This window comes from Pocillopora damicornis, chromosome 4 (genome assembly GCF_964200805.1).
Source record: "Pocillopora damicornis chromosome 4, jaPocDami1.2, whole genome shotgun sequence".
Classification (NCBI taxonomy): domain Eukaryota; kingdom Metazoa; phylum Cnidaria; class Anthozoa; order Scleractinia; family Pocilloporidae; genus Pocillopora; species Pocillopora damicornis.
Window position 1 is genome coordinate 25,137,260 of NC_142673.1, and position 20,938 is coordinate 25,158,197.

The 20,938-nt window shown below is 38.2% G+C and overlaps 1 protein-coding gene across 2 annotated transcripts; it reads right to left on the reverse strand.

Annotated features, from left to right (window-relative positions):
* Position 1: 1 nt before the first annotated feature.
* LOC113683466 (C-myc promoter-binding protein) lies at positions 2–20,920 on the reverse strand. 2 transcript variants are annotated; one of them, XR_016186432.1, is made up of 38 exons: positions 20,609–20,920; positions 19,509–19,698; positions 19,064–19,120; positions 18,834–18,903; positions 18,398–18,567; positions 17,941–18,033; positions 17,184–17,326; positions 16,827–16,893; positions 16,378–16,436; positions 15,894–16,038; positions 15,204–15,297; positions 14,799–14,880; positions 14,506–14,548; positions 14,177–14,255; positions 13,399–13,475; positions 12,644–12,711; positions 12,113–12,186; positions 11,855–11,916; positions 11,618–11,701; positions 11,218–11,270; positions 10,425–10,493; positions 9,884–10,019; positions 9,530–9,570; positions 9,355–9,454; positions 8,908–8,952; positions 8,577–8,639; positions 8,030–8,095; positions 7,367–7,493; positions 6,473–7,073; positions 5,991–6,042; positions 5,222–5,604; positions 4,455–4,612; positions 3,993–4,085; positions 3,389–3,500; positions 2,940–2,985; positions 2,502–2,612; positions 2,097–2,161; positions 2–1,898 (listed from the first exon to the last, which is right to left on the reverse strand). XR_016186432.1 is itself a non-coding variant. In XM_027200705.2 (38 exons), exons 1-38 carry the CDS (start codon positions 20,905–20,907, stop codon positions 1,717–1,719), a joined length of 4,464 nt encoding a protein of 1,487 aa, XP_027056506.2. In that variant the 5' UTR covers positions 20,908–20,920; the 3' UTR covers positions 2–1,716. The 2 variants fall into 2 exon arrangements, 1 of the variants encoding a protein (XP_027056506.2); XM_027200705.2 differs by having other exon boundaries at positions 5,217–5,604.
* Between the last annotated feature and the right edge of the window lie 18 nt (positions 20,921–20,938).

Consider the following 20,938-nt stretch of genomic DNA (forward strand, 5'->3'; position numbering starts at 1 on the left):
ATCACAATTAAAGAGCACCACTTGCGGTTTTATTGCACACTGACAAATAGGAGTGTTTGCTGGTGTAACTTTCACGAGCTATCAGCGCTATTCAATTATTTTAAAACAATGACCTGATCTAGTATTTACAATCTGATTACAATACTTGGAAGCGATTCTTAAAAAGCACTTTAAATTATTTTTCACGATTACATTAACGGGCCATTTGATGCAAAATACCATCTACATAAGGACATTTTTTAGCCTTCACCAAAACCCTTTTAATTTCAAAACAACTCTTTTCATTGGCACGGAATAACCCTAGCGACTCATGCCAAGATCTTCGAATAAAATGGATTTCTGCATGTGAAGCAAAACTGCCTGATTCTTTAAACCACATGAGACAGTCATTACGAAAAAGCGTTTAAATGACGCAGAAAAAAGAACTGGCTGGACTGAACTGTCATCGATCAGGAATTCTACCTGTTTCCAAACTAATACGAGGAAAGTCACGTTTCTGACGATTATTACAGGGGATTGTAAAACATGATAAGTTAAATCTACTCTTTTACAACTTGATTAGCGTACGGTTAAGCGATGAAACTTTGCTAAACATTGAAAAATATATTAGATGCTTTTATGATTTACAATTCTTTAAGTTGATTAAATCTGTGAAAGTGTAGGTAAGAATCGTGTTGGCGCGAGCAATAAAGAAACTTTAATTTATAAAAAACGTTTCGATTTTAAACATAACTTCTTGTTAATTTTGTTGTTGTCGTTGTTGTTGTAATTTTGTGGCAAACAAATTTTGCTCGAGTGAGTTACAATTCTCTAGAAAGCATATTGTGAATGTAAAGCAGGAAAAAAAAAACGTTGCTCCTAGCTGCCGACGCAATAAGCCATGATTGAATTATGGCACTAACTAATGCTGCAATGATTTGCCTCATGAATAAAACCTTGTGACTTTCATATGAGGACAAGTTTCCACATCGAGACAATTCTATCTCCCCCAGTATATAAATTTTCTCCAACCATTTTTTGACCCCACCCCACAAATTTGAGAAAATATTCATTAGGCCTCCATTTAACTTTAACTCAGTAAAAAAACCATATTTGGTAAGGTATTTTAAACCTCTAAACCTAAATTTCACAAGAAAATCATTGTAAAAGATTAGCTTTGAACAAATATTGGAAGTGAGGTCTTGGCTTAAGACCCTACAAGGTAAAGTTTGAAAAGTATATAACGTCAGCAATGAATTACGTATGGATATAATTTTGTGTGCAACTTCAAACACAAAAAGCCGCATCACTGCTGATGCATTGGGTAAAGATAAAAACGTAATAGTACAATTCTATGTTTAAAATCACTGAAGAATACAAAACTAGTGAAATACTGATACAGGGTGAGTGCCGAACTAAGGTAAAGTATTCAAAACCACTGCTGAGATAGAGGTTGACTATGTTAACAGTGCGTTCCCATTGATAATTTTTTTAACCGTCATGGTAGCGCCAAGACAGAAATATTCTGATAATCTGACGATGGTGCTTTCGTTCAATGTCTTCGCCTTCTTTTTCCACCGGATATTGCAAAGTGGTTTTCAATGTCCAGTACCGCCATCTTTCGAGAAATGCCGACGGCCTCTGAATAATTTGCGAACATATATTCAGAGGAAACTTTACCCGTCTCGATCTGTTGACTGAACATCCACAGAGGTTAATATCTTCCTCGCAAGCAAGTCAAGGGAAGCTGTTGACGAGGTGCTTCGGAACCCTGGGTTGTAGTGTCGGTGTATCGAAAGTGCGCCTGCAATACACTGCACGAGTCCGCGGGCTTTTATCCTCCAAACACAACAGATCTGAGAAGTTCTTTGACTCAAAAAGGCTTCTATAGGCTCGTCTGTACTCTTTGTCGAAGGTCTCTGAGAAAGTAGTCATGGTAATAAAATCTTTAATTACAAAATGTGTTGAGAAATTCACTAATAAAAAGTGGGGGAGAAGAAACGAGTATCTCCAAGTAACTTGTATTTTGTTCGCAAGGAGGTTTTGCTAATAAAAACCGCATTACTCTGCTTGATATAAATTTCCTTAGACTTAAGGGAAAAACTTTGATTACCCACCGACGTCAATGTTCTCTGCTCCTAAGGCTGTCAGTGACAAGTAAAGCAACTCTCGATAAACACTCCTGACGGGAAGAAAATTTACATTTGTTAGGAACAAATATTCTCGACTTTCAAGAGCGCTTTGAGTGCCCTCGAGGACAAAAAGCGCGTAAAAACAGGTCAATAAATTTATAATAAATACGTATACAAAAATAGCTTAAGAGAAAATTGAAATCAAAGTAGTCACAAATGCCAGGCTTGGAAGAACGCGAGTGGCCAAGTTGTGATTAATTTTGCAGTTAAAATTGATTCCAAGAGGGGGGCAAGTTTTCAAGAAAATTAGATTGCAAAATAAAGCAGTCACTGCAGTCCTGCATTTCATTCCACAGTTAAACACTGTTTCGAGTCTGGTAAGACACTTACCATTTTGCGTTAGGGTTGATGTTCTTTTGCCGGTTTCGTTCCTCCAGCAGTATTAAAGCTGGGCTGTAAACGTCGTTTTCCTGAATATGAGCCACTACTGACTGCAATACACTGGAGATGAGGCAAAGAAAAACAACAGGTGATTACAGGGGTCACGGTATCACACGCTGATCTATAAATGATCTAACAGGTATATCAAAACAAATATCACTGGGACATACACTGAGTCGTCCTTCGTCAACTGATTATAGAACGAATTAAATAAATTTCAGAGTGTAGTCTCGTGGAGAAAGGAAAATCCGGGGAATGACGAGAACTAACAACAAACTCGCCCTCATGTTACACCGGGTTCTGGAATCAAACTCAGGCTACAGCGTTGGGAGGCGAGCCACTCCGATTCCCTCTTCCCCCCTCCTCCATAACAAGGAAAATCCTTACGCCCTAGTAGTAAGTCCTTTGTCCGTCAGTGATCCTTGCTGATCCGCTACAGGGGCAAACAAACAAAAAAAATTTTGAATAATTATTTTCCTTGTTAACTTTTTCCTCAAGCAAACACTAGTCGCCTAAAGTACATTATCAGAGCCACATGCGCAAATATTAGTTAAAGCCTGGCAGAAGGAAACTTCAAAAGAAGATGTAATCATCATCAATACTTGCTGAAAGAAACGACCCGAATGTCCACGGTGAAGCCTAATCTCTTAAAGAAATCAAAGCGACATTGAAAGTAGTGCTGGCTAGCAAAAAATTCTGCTTTTGACATTAGCTCCTTGTTCAAGGAAATAACTCTCCATTTTTCAAACATAACGCATGGAAAAAAATTCTTCTTACCAGCAAAACAGTTAATGTATAGCTCTTGCCTGGAAAAATTACCGTTAAATAGTACAAACCTGGCGCATTCCACAAAACGTACAATGGGACCGTGTCATATTCCTCCCTGTCTCCATCCCACGAAGTGGACACAAGGACCTGGGTTCCAAGTCCTGAGATACTACGCCGTTCCTATCACGTGATCAATTAGACAGACTTGATGTATGAAAAAACGTGCATGATCGATAGACGCCATAAAAGTCCGTTAAAATAAAAACCAATTCAACGCGGGTATCCAACTGGCCTGAAGGGCTCTATGATTGTCTTCGAAGGATTTCCGCTTGGGACGCAAGAATAATTTGATTTCTGCTTGACTGTTTAATTTCCAGTAACATATGCGCAGAGAAGTGAGAGTAGATCGTTCTAGCTTGAAACACAACGACGAGAAGCGACATTCAGTGTAAGAATCAAAAGTATGGTGTTTGTAAATGTTAACTTTTTAGCCCAAACTGCCAATGTGTATTAACGGCCACGAAGACCCTTCAGAAAGCAATTGACAAGTAAAATTTCTTGGCAAAGATGTAATGGCTTTATATACACTCATCTGCCTGATTTAACACTAAATTCGACCAACCATTTTAGAAAGAAATGAATCACAGCAAGAAAAAGGTTACGTTTCTTCACCTCGAATCTGTCAGCTCTTTCGTTGCTGGGGTAGGTGGACAACACGTGATCTGCCAAGTGCGAGGGCAGGTCAAGCCTTTTAAAATACCAAACCTGAGAGGAAAAAACGCATCATTCAAAACTAGTAAGATTTTCAAATGGTTCCCTAATTTTCGAGGAGAGAGGAAGGAAGACAAATGCACTGGATTCAAACCAAAAGGACCGTAAATCCTCGAATATTATCTTTTCATGTGTATTAACAGATAAAGTTTGATTACACTTTCTTGCAAGTGTGGCTCGTAGACGTTTAACTTTGCAATTGTCCCACGTTTTTTAGAAATGAATAAAATCTTTCTCATTTCGATGACTAAGCTTGAGGTTCACAGCATATCTACTATTTCTATTCCCACTATTTCTTAAAAAGAAATATAAACATGAATAAACTTCTGTAAGAAAAAAAATATATATAGAAATTTGTCTCACCAGATTCCAAAAGATGTCAGGTTTCGCTTGCACGACGTCAGGAAATTGTAGTGTGCTGATGCCATCATTTTCAAACATATTTTCAAGTTCTTTTCTCAAAACCAAAGGATTAAGGTAAGTGACCATAATATTATCCCTTTCTTCTGGAGGTCTGGATACTGAAAAGAAAGAGAGAGCAAATCAATTCAAGGTGTCACAAAAATCACCTATATTAAGCTATCAGATTTGTGAGGAAATAAATTGTTTATAATGATAATAATAACAATAACATAAAAGAATTAAATTGCGCCATTTCCACAAAGTAACCAACAGCGATTTACAATATTAAAAGTTAAATAAAAAAATAATTAATAGAAAACCAATTGAAAATACATTTAAACGAAAGGTCTAAGCCACATTATTAAAACTATATGATATGTCATAAATAAGCTTAGATTTAAAAGTGGTCAACGACTTGCACCTCCTTATATCCTCTGGAAGAGAATTCCATAATACTGGTGCGTTAGATGAAAAAGCTCTTTGATTTCATCCTAGTATTACAAGTAAAGTTATGCTAGAGGAGCGCAATGTTCTCGGAGGAATGTAACGCTATAAAAGTTCCTGTTTCGAGACCATTGCTTTGCAACCTTTAACTTCTCAGAATCATTCAAGACTTCAGCTGATACTTTAAAGCTAATTTCAACAGAAAAATTAAGTAAAAAAGACGCCCAAAAATTATCCTTTTTTTTTATCTTCAAAGTTCATCAGTCAATCTTTACTTACCGTACCAAGTGCTTCCGTGGCTACAGGTGCTGTTGCTACTGCGCATGCGTTGAAACCATGATCCAGTCCTCGGGCTGCCATGCAAGCTCCCCGAGGGACTGGCGTTGGCGCTTGACGGTGCACTGATGCTGTGACGCATTCGATGGTGACTACCCCGTATGGGGACGGGATTAGAGGCGGGGGGAGACAGCGCAACGACACTTCTTGGTCGCGTGGGAGCGGAGAACTTGATAAGATTAGATTCAATCGTGGAAGGCACCGAGTTGCTTAGCGGTTCGGAGGTCGGCTCCACTTCGCCATTCCCCGGCAGAAGTTCGGAACTTCCGAAGCTGTTAATACTTGACGATAACTCTGAACTTGGATGCGATGAAAAACAATTCCGGTAATCCTTGGAGGAAACGATAGAGGTTAAATGGTAAAAGCAAGCAGTAGTATTCGGGTGCAAGACAAGAAAATTTTTGTGACAGTCTAACCTTTTCTTCACTTTTTTCCCTCTAAAGAGTATATTACATTCATGCAACTTGGGAATTTCACTTTTCGTAAATGACAACCTCAACGTTTTGGATACAAATCAATACAGCCAGAAAGAGAGAAACCTTAGCAAATGAGGAAAAGTGTTCGATGAATGCATAACTTGCGGGATATGGGATATAACGAGAACGTGAATTGGCCACAGTAGAAAAATTTGAAAGCTGACGTTTCAAGCGTCAGCCCGTCAGAGCGGATTCACGCTCGAAACATCACCCTTAGAATCTTTAGAATTTTTCAAGGTACCTTGATCTTTACTGTCAGTCTTGCGACCTGCTGTGTATGGCAGTAGGGGCATCTGTGCAAAGAAAAAAAAGAACGTATAGGAAGGAAAAAGGCAAAATAGCAGTTTAAGAATATGACAAATTAAACAACAAAAAAATCGGCTTTTTAGCTTCGAGGTGGTTTAAGTCATAAGGAACCTTCAACTAACTTTTTCATATCAAGGGTCACCAAAACGTCTGAATAACTTTTCGTTGCGTCATCATCATTATCATTAACTCACCAAGCTAGAGTTTTCAGCTTCGTGACATCTGTTCACAATATCTTAAAATTGAATAATCTACAGCATCTAACGAGAAAATGTCTGACGCTGCTCAAAGACTTCCAGTTTGTCACAATATTTCTAATATCCCAAGGTAATTTCTGGAAGCCTTTTCTATATTCTCAACAAGCAAACAAATTCGCAGGCTACACAGTCTACACGCATGCGTCATGAGAAGCCCTACCCGGTGTTAAGGTTGGACTCATCTGCTGTCCAGCCAGCCAAGATGTCTTCATCGTAAAGGTATCTCCCACATTTAGTACACTGGTTACACGAACACAACACAGCTTCCAGTGCAGTGTCAGGCTGTAGAGCAGCAGGAAGGCCAAGAATGACATCATCCAACATCCTGGTGGTGTACTCATACGGATCAGAGTCCTCACTGTTGGCATTGATATACAACGTGGAATTCTGCAAACCATCGCTAAACGCAGCTGATAACACCGACGTTTCGCTGACAGTTCTACCGTTCGTGTGCCGTTTTCTTCGTGTGGAGGACGGCACACCGTCCAGCGACGTGGTGGACAGGTTCAGAATGTCCGCTGCTTCAGAGGCCGTAGACATTTCGCTGATTGTTCGCTCGCGCCGCGATTTGATCTCTCTATCTGGAGTGCGTCTACCTTCACCATCATTCGACTCTCCCAAGTCAAGCAAGCGTTCGTGTGACAGGGCTTTCTCGCGTTCGCGTGACGGAGTGCGTGACCGGTCGGATTTTTTCAGTGTCGCTCTTCTAGGCGTGTCTAGTAGATCTAAGTCGTTGTTTGACCCGGTCGGGGACAAGGAATCTAGGAACAAATTACAAAGGAATAACCTCACTCCACCATGTTTGTGTTATAAAATCTGTGAACCACAAGGAATGGAGAACAGCAGACAAACAACAAATTAAGCTTTAAGGAAAAGTGCTACTTTTTTTTTTTAGTCCTTGTCTTATAGGAGGTGACAGAACATTGGTTCAATGAGATAAGGAATACACTACAGGAGAAGAACTTATCCAAGTTAGAACAAGGATTGCAGAGGACAGGCGAAAAACGATGATTGCAACGACGGACCTACAAGAAAAATTCAAATTTCCGTTTACCTCCTTTGTTATTCTTTGCTAATCTCGCTAGTCTTTGAAGCTCATATACAGCGGCAAAGAAATTCCTTAGTTTATTCCACATGTGTGAACTGGTCGTGTTGGAAGGCCATTTGCCCTCGATTACAGCCTGCGAAAAAGAGAAAAAAACCATCAACTATGACGTAACAGAAACACTGAATGCAAAGGTTCTGTCGCGATAAAGAATTATTACTTTTGTGATTCGCGACCTTTTGGCAATTACCTTTCAAGAGATCTTTCTCCATACTGCGAGCGAGATGTAAAAAAATATCATGTACTGGCCTCAAAGTGAGAAAGCATGGTAGAAGGTTTTTAAAATTTCTGATCAGTGAAAAGCATATTAACCATGAAACGACATCTAATTGTGAGATTTACTGACCTTCACATGACGGTTGGCCAGCTGGAAGGTTCTCCTAGGGGAAGGTAAGAGGGAAAAGGTTGGGGTGGGGGAGAGCGGAAGGGTTAGGTTACCCCGCGAGCTGGGAAGCACGTCATCTGACCAGGGATATAACATACCGGTATATCGTTTACAATACACACGTATGGAACAACGCGTGGATCAGAAACTTTTACTTTCAGAAGAAAGTTCGGAGCTTTTTTTTTCATAGAGCCAGGAGCAAATTTATAATCAAAACATCTCCTTACCCTGTTGTAGTAGCCGTACGTGACAGCATTTGGAGTTATTCCTTGGTTTTTCATCTCAAACAAGACCTGAATGGAGAAAAAGAAATCACATTTTCCAAGAAATTACCACACATCAATGTTGAAAGAGCACTTTTTAGCTAAATACGTCGTGAACGCGCAGGAGGACGATTCTAGCTCAGAGATATCATCTTGAGTAGTAAAAAAGACATTTTTTCACTCAAGTGGCTGTTCTGTGACAAAGAGGCAGGCAACCTACACTATATTTAATACTTCTGGTAAAGAAACATACAAACACATTTTCTTAAGTGGCGATGCACGTGATATCAATACACTATCAATTCTGTTAACACAATAACCTCTGCTTCCGTTAACATTTCATGCGACTATTCTCAACAAGCAGATCTAACTTATTCGATAAACCAGCCAACGTACTTGTGATAAACAAAAAAAACAACAACAATCTTAAGTGTTGTTCTTTCGTGCCTACATACACGTAGGTACAAACATTGACACGGCCTGTATCAGAAACAACTGCTATGATACTGACCTTCACAGCTAAGGCTGGGTGACCGTACTGCCCACATAGCTGCATAAGCACTCGGTAGCAAACCTGGTTCATGAGAGAAATAGGAGTTAAGTCTCATATCCAGTCCGGAAGTGAACCAGTTATCAATCAGATTTGGTAGGCCAGAACAATTCAGCCAGTAGGGAAGGCCAGGGGTTTCACTAATCTATTCCCTACGCAGCTTTCGATGGCGTAATAGGCGGAAGTGACCAAGTGACCAAGTCTCTTTCTGGAAGGTTTTTTTTTACCTTCACTCCCTTAAGTTAGGGAATCTCTCTCAAACATTGGCTTCTAGTGATTTTAGTAGACTCACCTCATCTGGTAACTTAACACCCTTTTTCTTCATTTTACACAAGACCTGCCGCAAAGATATTGTAAAAGGTGACTCCGTTGCCGAACAAGGAAAGTGGGGTTTGGACGTATTCGTAAATAGGAAGTGTTTTTAAGACACTCAATTGAAATTCGCTACATCAAAGAGTTCGCGCCCGTGTCATATTTACTCTCTCATGATCTCTCATTGAGGCGATGGGATAAATTTCAATGACAAACACTTTACTCAGTAATAGGCCAAGAATTATGTTACTTATGGAAAAGAGCTACATCAACATTCCTGACATTCCATTCAAAACGAAGAGGTTCTCCTACGTAGCCACTCTTGGTAATGTCACGCCACGGTTCGGTGTGAAATCCAAAACAATTATTGCGAAAGAAGACCATGAAACTTCTCAATACTTCCTGCCCAAATGTACATTAAACCCACCTCGAAAGCTACGTGTAACACTTTAGCCTTGTTGTGATGACGCTTCACATAGGCGGGAAGATGAATAAACCACAAACTGTAGCAATGAGCTAAGAGGCACCTGGCGTAAGGAACGAAACAAAAGTTAGAAATTAAACAAAACAAAACAAATGAATACACAATTCAAATAACTCACTTGGCCCAGCTTATGGGACTTCCCGCGTACTTTTTCGCCATCTAAAGAAAGAGAAAAAAAGTTCAAATTTGAGATCGTCCACAACAAGAACTAAGGTCAGCATCATACGAGTTCTTGTAACCTTCATGACAAACCCCTGAGGCTTATGGGAACGTCGATACCCCTTTTCCCTCCACTCCTATGTCATTCCCAAGAATTAGATGATCAAGCTATGGTTAAAAAGTAAATCTATTTCACCAAACAAAACAGAAGAATACCCCTTGTTTACAAAGACATGTCAAGATTTTGGGCATTAACCCTTTTAGTCAAAAAAACAGTAAAAAACACATTTTTCAGACCCCAGTCTTTTATTACCAGAACAGATTGATGTCTTTCTGCCTTTGTTCTTTTGACCACAGGAGACACTGGAGCCGTCTGAGCAGGCTTAGCAGAAAAAGAAAGCCCCTCAGGCTTCATGAGATCGACATTTAAAACTGGAAACACTGGATAACTGATGGAAAAAAAATAATCAAATGAATAATTGTCAAAGATTCGATCTTTGATCGCGTGTTCTAAGTGAAAGTAACATCATAGCTAACGGCGTGGGGCTTGGGATGAGAACGACTTCGAAAAATTCGTCAGCAAAAGTTCACTAAGTAAACATGGGAGGAAACAAGCTTCCGTTTTCGCTGGAAAAAATCGACACATCACGGCCGACGCCCAGATTGGCGATCCCACTCTCTCTCCTCCTGCACACTTCCACAGTTAATTGACAGAAAGTTGCTGTAGGAACAACGAGAACTTGTCAGGCCTTCACTTTAATTAAGAATAGTCTTTGAGGAATCAATTCAAAACCGTCTTGGCCACCCAATGAACCTGCCTGAAATTTTCTCAGTTTTGATAGTTCTCTACTTACGTATACAACTTCCCTTTATCCATGTTGGAAACATCTGGTGGTGTGACAACATAGGTCCTCTGACCACCCCTGGTAAAGAAATAATGTGTATTGAAACTTCCACAGATAGACACTTGATTTCTATAACGCAGATGGAAGGATATCTAATTGTTCGGGGTTCCATCACTCACAGGGGAATCGAATGTTGCACTGCCTTGCCTTCATAAAATTTGTCTTACATCTCCTTTACTTTATCGTTCCTAGTCATGGTACCATAAGCTGGGCCCAAAATTAACTTTTAGTCGTGGCAACGACTGGAAATTTTAACGTTTACTTTGATTTAATTGCCAGACGGAACGAGGTCGCCAAGGAGTGGAATTTGTCTTGTATGCGTCCCACTGCGAAACACGAAATCGCGAAGTCTTGAAAGAGACGTTGCTATGCTTTAAACATTTTTCTACTTGAGAAAGATCACCATTTGAGTACATACAAACGCAATGAACTTTCCGCACCGATTTACATTGAACCAATTGTAAAAACAGTTAATTTTCGGTCGCATTGGCGACCAGCTTGTCACAATTTCACATTTTCTTGTCACAAAATTTTCAATTTTGAGAAGGCACGGGGTTTAAAGCCCATATTCCGCATAACTGACGAGTGCTACAAAGACTGACAGGAATTTAGTCGGCCTCAAACGTAAATGCAGCAATATGAAGTCGAAATATAACGGTCCACAACCGATGTGGAATCTATAAATCTTCTTTTTTTTAAATTTGAATTTTAGGTAAGACTTACTGAAATAAAACAATGATACCTTGCAACTGATTCATCTACTTCAACAAGACGACAGTCTGGTAATACGTCCAGCTACAACACAAAGCACTCAAAAGCATTACTCTTTGGTCATCTCACAAAATCTCGGGGATCGAGATACATTACGCCGGATTTCGTGTACTGAAATCTTAAGAATTCACAAATCATGACGTGGCTCAGTCCCAAAGCCAAAGGTATATCGGTGCGCTTACGAGGATTGTGGGCGCATCAAACCACAGCTGGGAACTGGGCATAATTTATGGCCTTAAGACAGGGTTTACAAAGTAGAGAAAAGCAAAGTGTTGTGGAAGTAACGATGCTTAATATACCGGCAGAAGGAATGAACAGACATATCAATGTGGGACACTCCCAAAAAGAATCCTACACATAAAGCGAGTTACCTTTTCTAAACAGTTGTCAAAGAATGCGAACAAAGAGTCTTGTGACGATACAAAGGATCTCCCTTCAATAAACCGGCTAAACATCTGTTTGAAAAAACAAACAAACAAAAAAAAAACAAACAAAAACAAAACTCAGACGTATAGAATAACTCTAGCAAAAACATCATTACACCTGGGCTCAAACAGTACCACGGAAGAAAAAGTCAAATCAGGAGTCATAGTCTAAATTTTTGTTACCTGTGTCCTTGATAAGATTTGAAAAAACTTTGATTGTGAATTCGGACGACTCCTAAGAAAACCTAGCAAAAGAAAAATCCACAATCACAGTCTTGTTTTTAAGCCATAAACATACTCAAAAACACTTAATTCAGCTCATTTTAACATAAAACGCGATTCTTTCCAGGTACTTTCACCCTTTCAAGAGCTACTCAGCACAAGTTGCGGTTTAATAATTTTCCCATGGGCAAAATAAGTGTATGTCTTCTACATACAAACCTTCAAGGTCAAAGAGCGACGTCAGATCGCACGTCCCCTGGGTTGGTCTTGAAGTGATTGGTTTTAAGAAAGCCCTACGAAACAATTTAATCGTTTTAACTGAATGGGTTAGCATAGGTAATTATTGCTATAAAAATGCTTATTGACCCCTATAAACTCGAGTAAGTACATCGCTCTGACAAAGGGCTAACGTTCGAAAACGTCAGCTTTAGAAATTCTCGACAACGGCGGCTAATTTACAATATCATCTCAGTTGATGAAACCAAATTATCTTGTTGTAACCCCCCTTACCCCCCCCCCCCCCATGACCCCCTCTTATGAATATTATCCTTCGAAGAAGAAAAACTCAAGGAAAATAGAAGAAGTTTCGTGTTAAATAGAACTGAAATTTGTCGACGGTGATTTCTCCCTACACTGTTCTTTATCGCTGCGTTTTTAAATAACACATTAACATCTAGATAACTAACTTTCATTTTTGTTTGTTTTAATTTTTTCAAATAATGTTTCATCAAAAAAGAATGTTTTACTCACTCATAGCCTTTCAAAATTGTTGCCATAAACCGTAGGAAAGCATCTTGAATGGCTACCTCTAATTGAAGCTGAGAAAAAATAACATAGCTCATGTGATGGAAAGTTTCATTGCATTTGTCTAGATTGGAACGCGGTTGCTGCATGAAGTTTTTTTCTTGCCATTAGATAAAAGAGCATCATTGTCATGAGATTAGAGAGCATCTTCATCTTGCCATTAGATGAGAGAGCATCTTCGCCTTGCCATTAGATTAGAGAGCATCTTCATCTCGCCATTAGATTAGAGAGCATCTTCGCAGTTTTTTCCTTTTCAAAAAATTTAGCTCAACATTTTGACTCTTTCATAAGCACTTAGTGTAAATCGTCGCATTCCCTGTAAGTTTAAAGCAAATGGATTAAGTGTCGAAAGCAATCAAGGATTGGATTGGGTTTTCTTCTCTACGCTCTGTGATTGGCCCAACATCCTCTCAACCAATCAGATGCAAAACTTGAACCCGACGCTACTTGGTTACCCGCGTTTTCCTGCGCCTCCAGTAGTTTATTTGTTTTCACTTTGAGGTCTCTGATTGGCTGTTGCAATTTTTTTCTCCAAAGGTTTTGATAAAACTCCCTCGATATGCGCCCCATTCTTACCCCGTTAGCCTACCTTAGCACGCAGTATTTCAAAGGTTCATTCCATTTAATGGCTATTCTCTTAGACATTTACAAATTATTTAAGATATCGTGTCTTGTTAAATCAAAGCTGCAACGAATCTTACCCTTTTTCTTGAATAGGACGTGTCATGATCCAGGGGAGCTAACTCGATGGCTGTCTCTATGATATCTCCACCAATAGCTGCAGTCAAATCAAACTGAACATTACACGACCGTGTACAAAGCTATCAATTTCCATAACACTTTCTGTTTTCTTACTTTCTTTTTACTGAAGCCACTCACTCATTCAGTAGCACAGGCTTTTCGCGCTACCAGTAAACTCGCTTGAACGCTACTTCGTGACTCTCCATTCAACATCTTTCATGCAAGTCATATTGAATGCTTTAAAACCGTTCGATTCTTCAGTTAAGCCCACCAAAAAGCCTTACTAACGCATATACAGTGTGAAACCTGTGTTAAGCGGTCACCTACGATGGCGGGAGGACCACTTAATACAGGTTCCACAGATTGGGAGTGTTATTTAAAAAAATACACAATGCAACTTTATGTCATAATTGACAACTTTATGTACACGATCTTGCTCAAAAATACTCACTTTGATTTTTAGAAAGAAACATGGATAAATTAGTTGATAGATTATTCTTAGTCATATTTGAGTGGTTCGGCGTTAAATGAGAGATAATACAAACAAGACCGTTGAAAAAGGTAATAGGTGACCGCTAAATAGAGGTGAAAATTACAGTGATTAAAGGGAAACAAATTCGGGACTTAAGGAACCAGCCGCTAAATACAGGTTGGAGTGTATTACCCTATCAATAGCGATGTATTTTTAATCATTTCACGTACACTTGTTGCTGAATTTCTCAATATAGAACAACTTACATTCTCTTTCCTTATGGCACAGTTGGTATAATTGATAAAAAAGCTCACTCAGTCTTTCTTGTAAGACTTTTCCCGGTTTCTGCATAGAAGTAAGAATGGAATTTAAATGAGAAGCAAAAAACGGAGGTTAGCGCTAAACCTTCACTCCACATCCAGATAAGAATTCAACAATTGTCAGCCTATGCATAACTACTACTGCTTAGGATTGAGTCGTTCATGGAGATATAAATCCACGATATATATCTTGTTTGAATCGACAAGCATTTCCAAATTTACAATGGTAGTAATAAATTTTAAACTCATCCTTAATCTCATTAATTATTACATACCTTTGGAAGACTTTTCCAGCTAGCACCTTTGAGTTCATTCTCTCTGTAATGTACATAAATTCACCACATGAATTATGAAGAACGATATAATTGCACGGCGGGAAAAACGACACCTTCACTGACAAAAAAAATAAACGTTTTCTAATTTCCACTCTTTATTCTAAGATGTATTCCAAATTGATTTTATACAATACACGTGTAGCTTGAGATTTGCCTAAATCTACATTTTAGAAAAGGTACGAGTTGTGAGCCTCAGTAATACAAAGTTTTGTCTCTCATTTCACCAAACTTACAGTGAAATAGTGTTGTTATCTAGGTCAACACAAGTGACATCATCAGGTGGATCATACTGATCAAAGTATCGTGAATCAATACCTGAAAAACAATAGTAGATATCTTTCAACACATCAACCTCTAATGTAGTATTTATTCTTACACTTAATTTGGTGTAGAATAACAAAACATTTCGGAAAAAAAAAAATTTGTAGAAAACGAACAGCTAAAATTAAGGGCGTTTGTCAAGAGAATGTGGTACTGGCATGATTGGTCTTTAAGTTAGGGGAATAGAGCCGGAATTGAATTGTTACGAAATCAAGATGAGAACTAGTGTTTACTGTAAAGTTTAATTGAATACCAAATGTTTCAAATGAAAAAGTAGATATCTTATTTGTTCTGTTTAATTCTTCCCTTTTACTTACCCACAATAAATGGACAAGGTGCATCTAGAACATCATTTAACCCTAATGGACAAAGTGGAACATAGGGGCATTGCCAGCTGAAGGGAAACAGAAGCTGAAAGAGAGGAACAACACACCTGCTTATGGACAATGAATGATATGCGGCAACAGTTTGCAGTATACCTAGCTGCATTTACATGTACAAAAGTTTTGGCAGCTGAAAAATACACTAGCTAACTGTTAATACTACATGATGTTAAACTACTTCCTTTCATCACAATTTTTTTAAGAGAAGTTCCTAGTTTCTTGCATGACGTGCAAGTGCTAAGACATTGCATAGAGTATACCAACAGTTGGTGGTGTTTTCGATGCCTTTATTCTTACAAAGCTGTAGTTTACGCAACCAAATGTGCTTAATATGTTCATGACAGTACCACTCAAAGAAAATAAGATGCAAATTTTTCTTTCTCAAGCTGGATATCAAAAAACCATACAAAATGTACCAGATATTGGTTCTTTATTGTACATAAGTAAAAGGGATGCTACAACACTATAACACCAGCCCAATCCCTCCCATAAAAGTTAAGTGTTTCCTAACAGGTCACTAACACTCATGTCCATCAGCACCATTGGATCAAGAAAAAAGAAAATCAAATCAAATTAATTTAGAAAGGAGTAATGTGATGGGTTTTTACAATAATCACAGCATACCGTTGTTATTGCCTCAGCAATACTTGTCATCAGAGGTGGTCGTAGAGAGTGAATCAGTATTTTGTGTTCAGTGAGAACAAGATAAAACAAAAGCATAGCATTGTCTGGATGCAGGTTGCGAAGCATAGCTATGTAAGATGCACCACTGAAATAAACAATACAAATTAACTGGTTAATCAACTAAGAAACTTTCAAAATGATGATGAATGACCCCTTACACCCTAACATCAGTATGCATATTCTAAATAATATTCTCTACACATTTCCTAAGGTACTGACAAGAAGAACATCCACCCAATACCTCTTCCTTCCATACATTGGCCACTCATATTTGTATAAATTATGAAAAGTGTTTGGACGCTATAATTGTATTTTGAACATTTGCCTCGGCACACTAAAGCAACAAATCCATTTACAAGCACTTGTGATAGTCAAGAAAGATTAAGGCTACTTTCATGAAAATCTTAATTCTAATCCATGTTACCTGACTGGCAAAGGAGTGTGAGAGAGTTGGCTTATTTCAAATGGATCATACATGCTTGTCTGCAAAAACAAATTGAAAAATAAACATGTCACTTCTGGCCCTCTAAATAACATCCATCTGCTCTTTGGGGTTTTGTAATTTTCATAGGCTATTCAATTCCGCATGAAAAAAAACAAAAAAACGTTTGCCTCTTGGTTGACCTAAACCCAAGCAAAGATGGGGGTGGGAGGAGGAGGAGGAGGAGGAGGAGAAGGAGTAGTAGTAGTAGTAAAGGTTACTCAACAGGTAACTGTTGCTGCCTATTTACTTGCCATTTTTTTCATTTCATGCCTGCTGAACTGCGAGGTTGGTACAGAATAGAGCTGTAATCAAAGACCACCAGAAATGTTGCTTTGTAATTTACTTTTGACTGATCTCAAAAAATAAATAAATAAATAAATCAAGGGTACCTGCACAAGAATTCTTGGTCTTTGGGGTGAAGGAAAAGGAACATCAAGCATCAAAATTGCTATATACCTACATGACAAAGATATATACACCTGTCTGTCACATTCTATGCTTAATGAGTTGATTACAACATTCAAAATCAATTTGAAGAAAGGAAAACGTACATTGCTTATCTTTTGATGAATTACTGCATATTAAGTAATGAAAGTAATATCAAAGCAACTGGCTCATTGTTATGAACATCAATCACACTTCCCTTCAAGTTAATCAATTCCAACATCTTCAGATTTCAGCTGTAAAACTTAGCACCACATAGTTTACAAATGTAACCAATAAACTGCAAAAGTATTCTAAGATACCTTTCAATGGGCAGTGGCTGTGCTGATACAGAAATTCTATACAGCTGGGACAGGAACTTTTTGAAAGCTTCAAAAAATGGCCAATGCGACAACACACACATGCACTTGTTTGTGTGAGCAACTCTTTTCCCTTCTTCAGAATTCTAGAGACAGTCAACAGTAAATGGAAAAAAATTTTAACTGGAATACTTGATCAAGAAGTTCATTCAGCACTATAGATGGCATACCTATCTGCCTATCTACCACATATAAGTTGCCTGCTAAATTTCAATGACTTGAACTATTTTCATTCAGAAATGGAGAATCATTTTTCTGTAACTTTCAACTATACTCCTACTACTGCATTTCTTAAATGAATCCTCCACTACAGAAACAAATCATCGTTAAAATTTAAGATAATTTTTAAGGTAAAATTTGTTGTAACAAATGTAAATTTGAATAAAGTATTTTGTGCTAGAAAAAATTGAAACAGATATTGGCTGTTTTCAAACTGCAGTTCTGACCTATATTCATTTTAAAAGACTCAGCTTATGTAGTTTTTCCATAGTTTTCTATGCCTCTGACCCACAGTACTTATGGAATATCAGTGCGTCAATTTTTTTTTTTTTTAGTGCATCATCTGCTCAAGGCCTTGCAGTCCTTTCATGAGCAAGACATTATCACGTCTGGTTAAAATTTTTGCTATAATCTATTTCTAAAATTTCCTTATTCGCACTTCAGTTCAGTAAAAGCCCCTTAGAGTCACTGCAATACTTACTTGGTCATCATCCAGCTTTAAAGCTTTTTTCCTTTCCTCTGTCAGTTGCTCCTCAGGAAGCAGTTCAAAGAATGTTACTGCTGCTCCATAAATCTCAAATTTGGTAAAAGTTAATATTTTAATGTAATTATCAACCCTAAGATTTATCTGCTGATTGTAATGCCATACACATTCCCCATATATTAAGCACACTGGAGCAAAAAGGTCAACTAATGTACATGAAATACATAGTAGTTGATGGGAGAATTATGAAGTTTAAGAATTCTCAAGCAGCGACATGTTTGCCTCGTGTTTTTTGTCACTCATAACATGTTATCCTGCTGAAGCTGAAGTATTAATTTACTAGCTTTAAAATCCCAACCTAAAAATTCCACTTTTGTTTGTTTTCTTAATTAAGACATGTTGACAAATTCACAATCATTTCAGACATTCCAGAAAATTATTAGTCACAGCATACCTTTTGTCCTGAAGCACCTGTAAGTACAAATGTGGAGAAAGAGGGAAGAGGATATTGAGAATTTTCAGGCCAGCATTCAATAATTGCTCCTTGAGGAAGGCAAAACATTGGAATTGTATCTGGAAGTGGAAAACGTTCATAGTCCTCCACAGGAAATCGACTGAGAACCTCTAAAAGATAAGGATGAAACAAACACTTTTTTAAACAACAACACGGAATTCATGAGGATTTATGAAAAGATTAACTACAGTTCCAGACACTTGTCTCTAGAAGTGGTTCCACCTGGACTTAGTCACGTGTCTAGCTTTGTTTGAAAGGTCTTTCATTAACCATGGTAAGGTTGTACAAAAAATTGAAAAACAGAACCATTTGAATAATGGTGATTGAAACTGAAGTTTTGCAAAGTAAACCATGAAATGCCAGCACACTCTGTTACCTGCAGGGTACATGATAGAGCGCAGCCTTGCTAATGACTTTCTGTAACAAAGGTACACATCTGATCCAACCTGAAAAAGAATTATGAAATGAACTGTCACGAGTACCAAATATCTTACTGAGTAGCATTCCAGTGAATTGTGCAGCTCTTGATGAACATAAAACCTCTGCATGTCTTAAATATCACATGACTCAAGCAATAACAGAAAAAAAAATGAAAATAAAACCTACCATGCCTTTGTTGAGATTCCTGTCGATCAAGCAAAATGCATGTGGTGGTTTTTCATTCTACAGGAAAACAATAACCCTTCATTATAAAATACTACTTGAAAAATCACTCAGATGGAACCACAGAGCGGACCCAGAATTTTCTCTTCTCACCAGGCCCACTTTCTCTTGCTGACACGCCTACAATCCACACTGCTGTTTTTAGTTATTCATTACTACTCATTGAAGGCACAAAGGAAAGACACACAACAAACAACAATGGGGAGGAATGTGGGCCGGTAAGCAAATTAAAGAAATTGGGCAAAGCAGAAAGACAAAAATGCAAGTCCTTTCCATAGTTCCCTGGTTTTTTTAGTACAGACTCTGGAACTGCTACATCAAAGACATTCTATTTACATAATAAATTAAGGATCTTAAACAACTCAGTTATCATTTCATTAACAAATACCTTGCTTGTTATAATAACACAAATCTCTGTGACTGCCAGTGAGGAGTGAGCCATTCTGTGGGGTGCTCGACGATAAGTGATGAATGTTCTATTTCCACCACTGTTGTTAACATTAGCTGACTTTCCTGTTTCGGTATATGTCACAATGTCACATCCTGCCATTAAGCGGTCTTTTCCTTCATAAAGGACTCTACAATCACATTATGGCCGATACACAGAGTTTTGTCACTCACAAAGATAACTCCAACTTACATACTTTTGACTACGACCCCTGGTTATAAGAACAAAATAAGACTTTGATAGTTCTGATCAAGTGCAAAAATCCCACACCAAAACAAAGATAATGTAATGATATCAAGGCTCATTACAAAGGCTGATGACACTTTAAGATCAGATATTAAATTTACAAGTACAATATCCATGATCTTTCAAGGTACCATTTTCCACCACTGATAAAACAGGTAAAGTTAGCCTTACCAGGCCCCAAAGACATAAAGTGAAAGTGTGGGGGTGGGTAGGTTATGTGCTGGGGCCAGAGATCCTGCTACTTAAAAAACACACACTACAGAAATTTTACAAAATACTGGCTGAAAGAGAGAACCAAGCCAGGAAACTGGCTCTCAAATGGGTGGTGTTTGAAGCTAAAAAGGTATTAACATTTCAAGGGTGGATATCCAATGACCAGAAATAGAACATGGAGTGGGCTGTTGGATTATGTTGTCCTTCTATCAGAAAAGCAACTAGAATCTCTCACATGTTTGGCTCAGAGGTTGTTTGACTGTATATCACCTCAATATGTACTTATAGGTAATAATTCTATGATAATCTTAACTCTTTACCCCCTAACATCAGTATGCTTATTTTCTACACTATTCTCTCTACATTTTCTATAATATTGAGAAGGAGAACTTGTTTCATAGTCATTATATTCTTTCCTGGTGATCATTCTCCCTATTCTCACAAACTTATGTTTGATTTAGAGATAATACTGTGAGGAGAAATTAAATGCTGGTCACTCTTGTAAAAGTAAAATGATTAAGTGTAAAAATCATACATGTAGGTGCCTGTTGGAAATTGATACATTGTAATGAATTTCTTACCCAATATCAGTCAATGGAGGTTTGTCTGTTCCTCTGCGAATGCAGAGGTAACATGATGGCTGTCTTATGGAGCCATGATTAAGATCAGCAGGAAATCCTGCGGGGGTTTTGTCAATGCATTTGTATCCAATTGGAGGTTTTTCTCCCAAACTCTTGAATATCACAGTAATGTCTGTGATTGGTTCCAGAATATTCCTTTCATCATCCAAGTGTATAGCATTCTGAGTTGACTTGCCATTACCAAGGCCAGCTACTACAAAGTAGTCTCCTACTCTCAGAGGTTTTTCACAGTCAACCATACTCCTGAGACATCATCCTTTAAGGAAAAAA

What these genes read in the sequence shown, in the direction of transcription:
- LOC113683466 (XM_027200705.2), bottom strand. Translation starts at nt 20,907, where the DNA reads ATGGTTGACTGTGAAAAACCTCTGAGAGTAGGAGACTACTTTGTAGTA. An exon ending in CCTCCATTGACTGATATTGG is followed by an intron (nt 19,699 to 20,608) that starts GTAAGAAATTCA and finishes ATGTGATTGTAG; the next exon opens with AGTCCTTTATGAAGGAAAAG. An exon ending in GGAATCTCAACAAAGGCATG is followed by an intron (nt 18,904 to 19,063) that starts GTAGGTTTTATT and finishes ATTCTTTTTCAG; the next exon opens with GTTGGATCAGATGTGTACCT.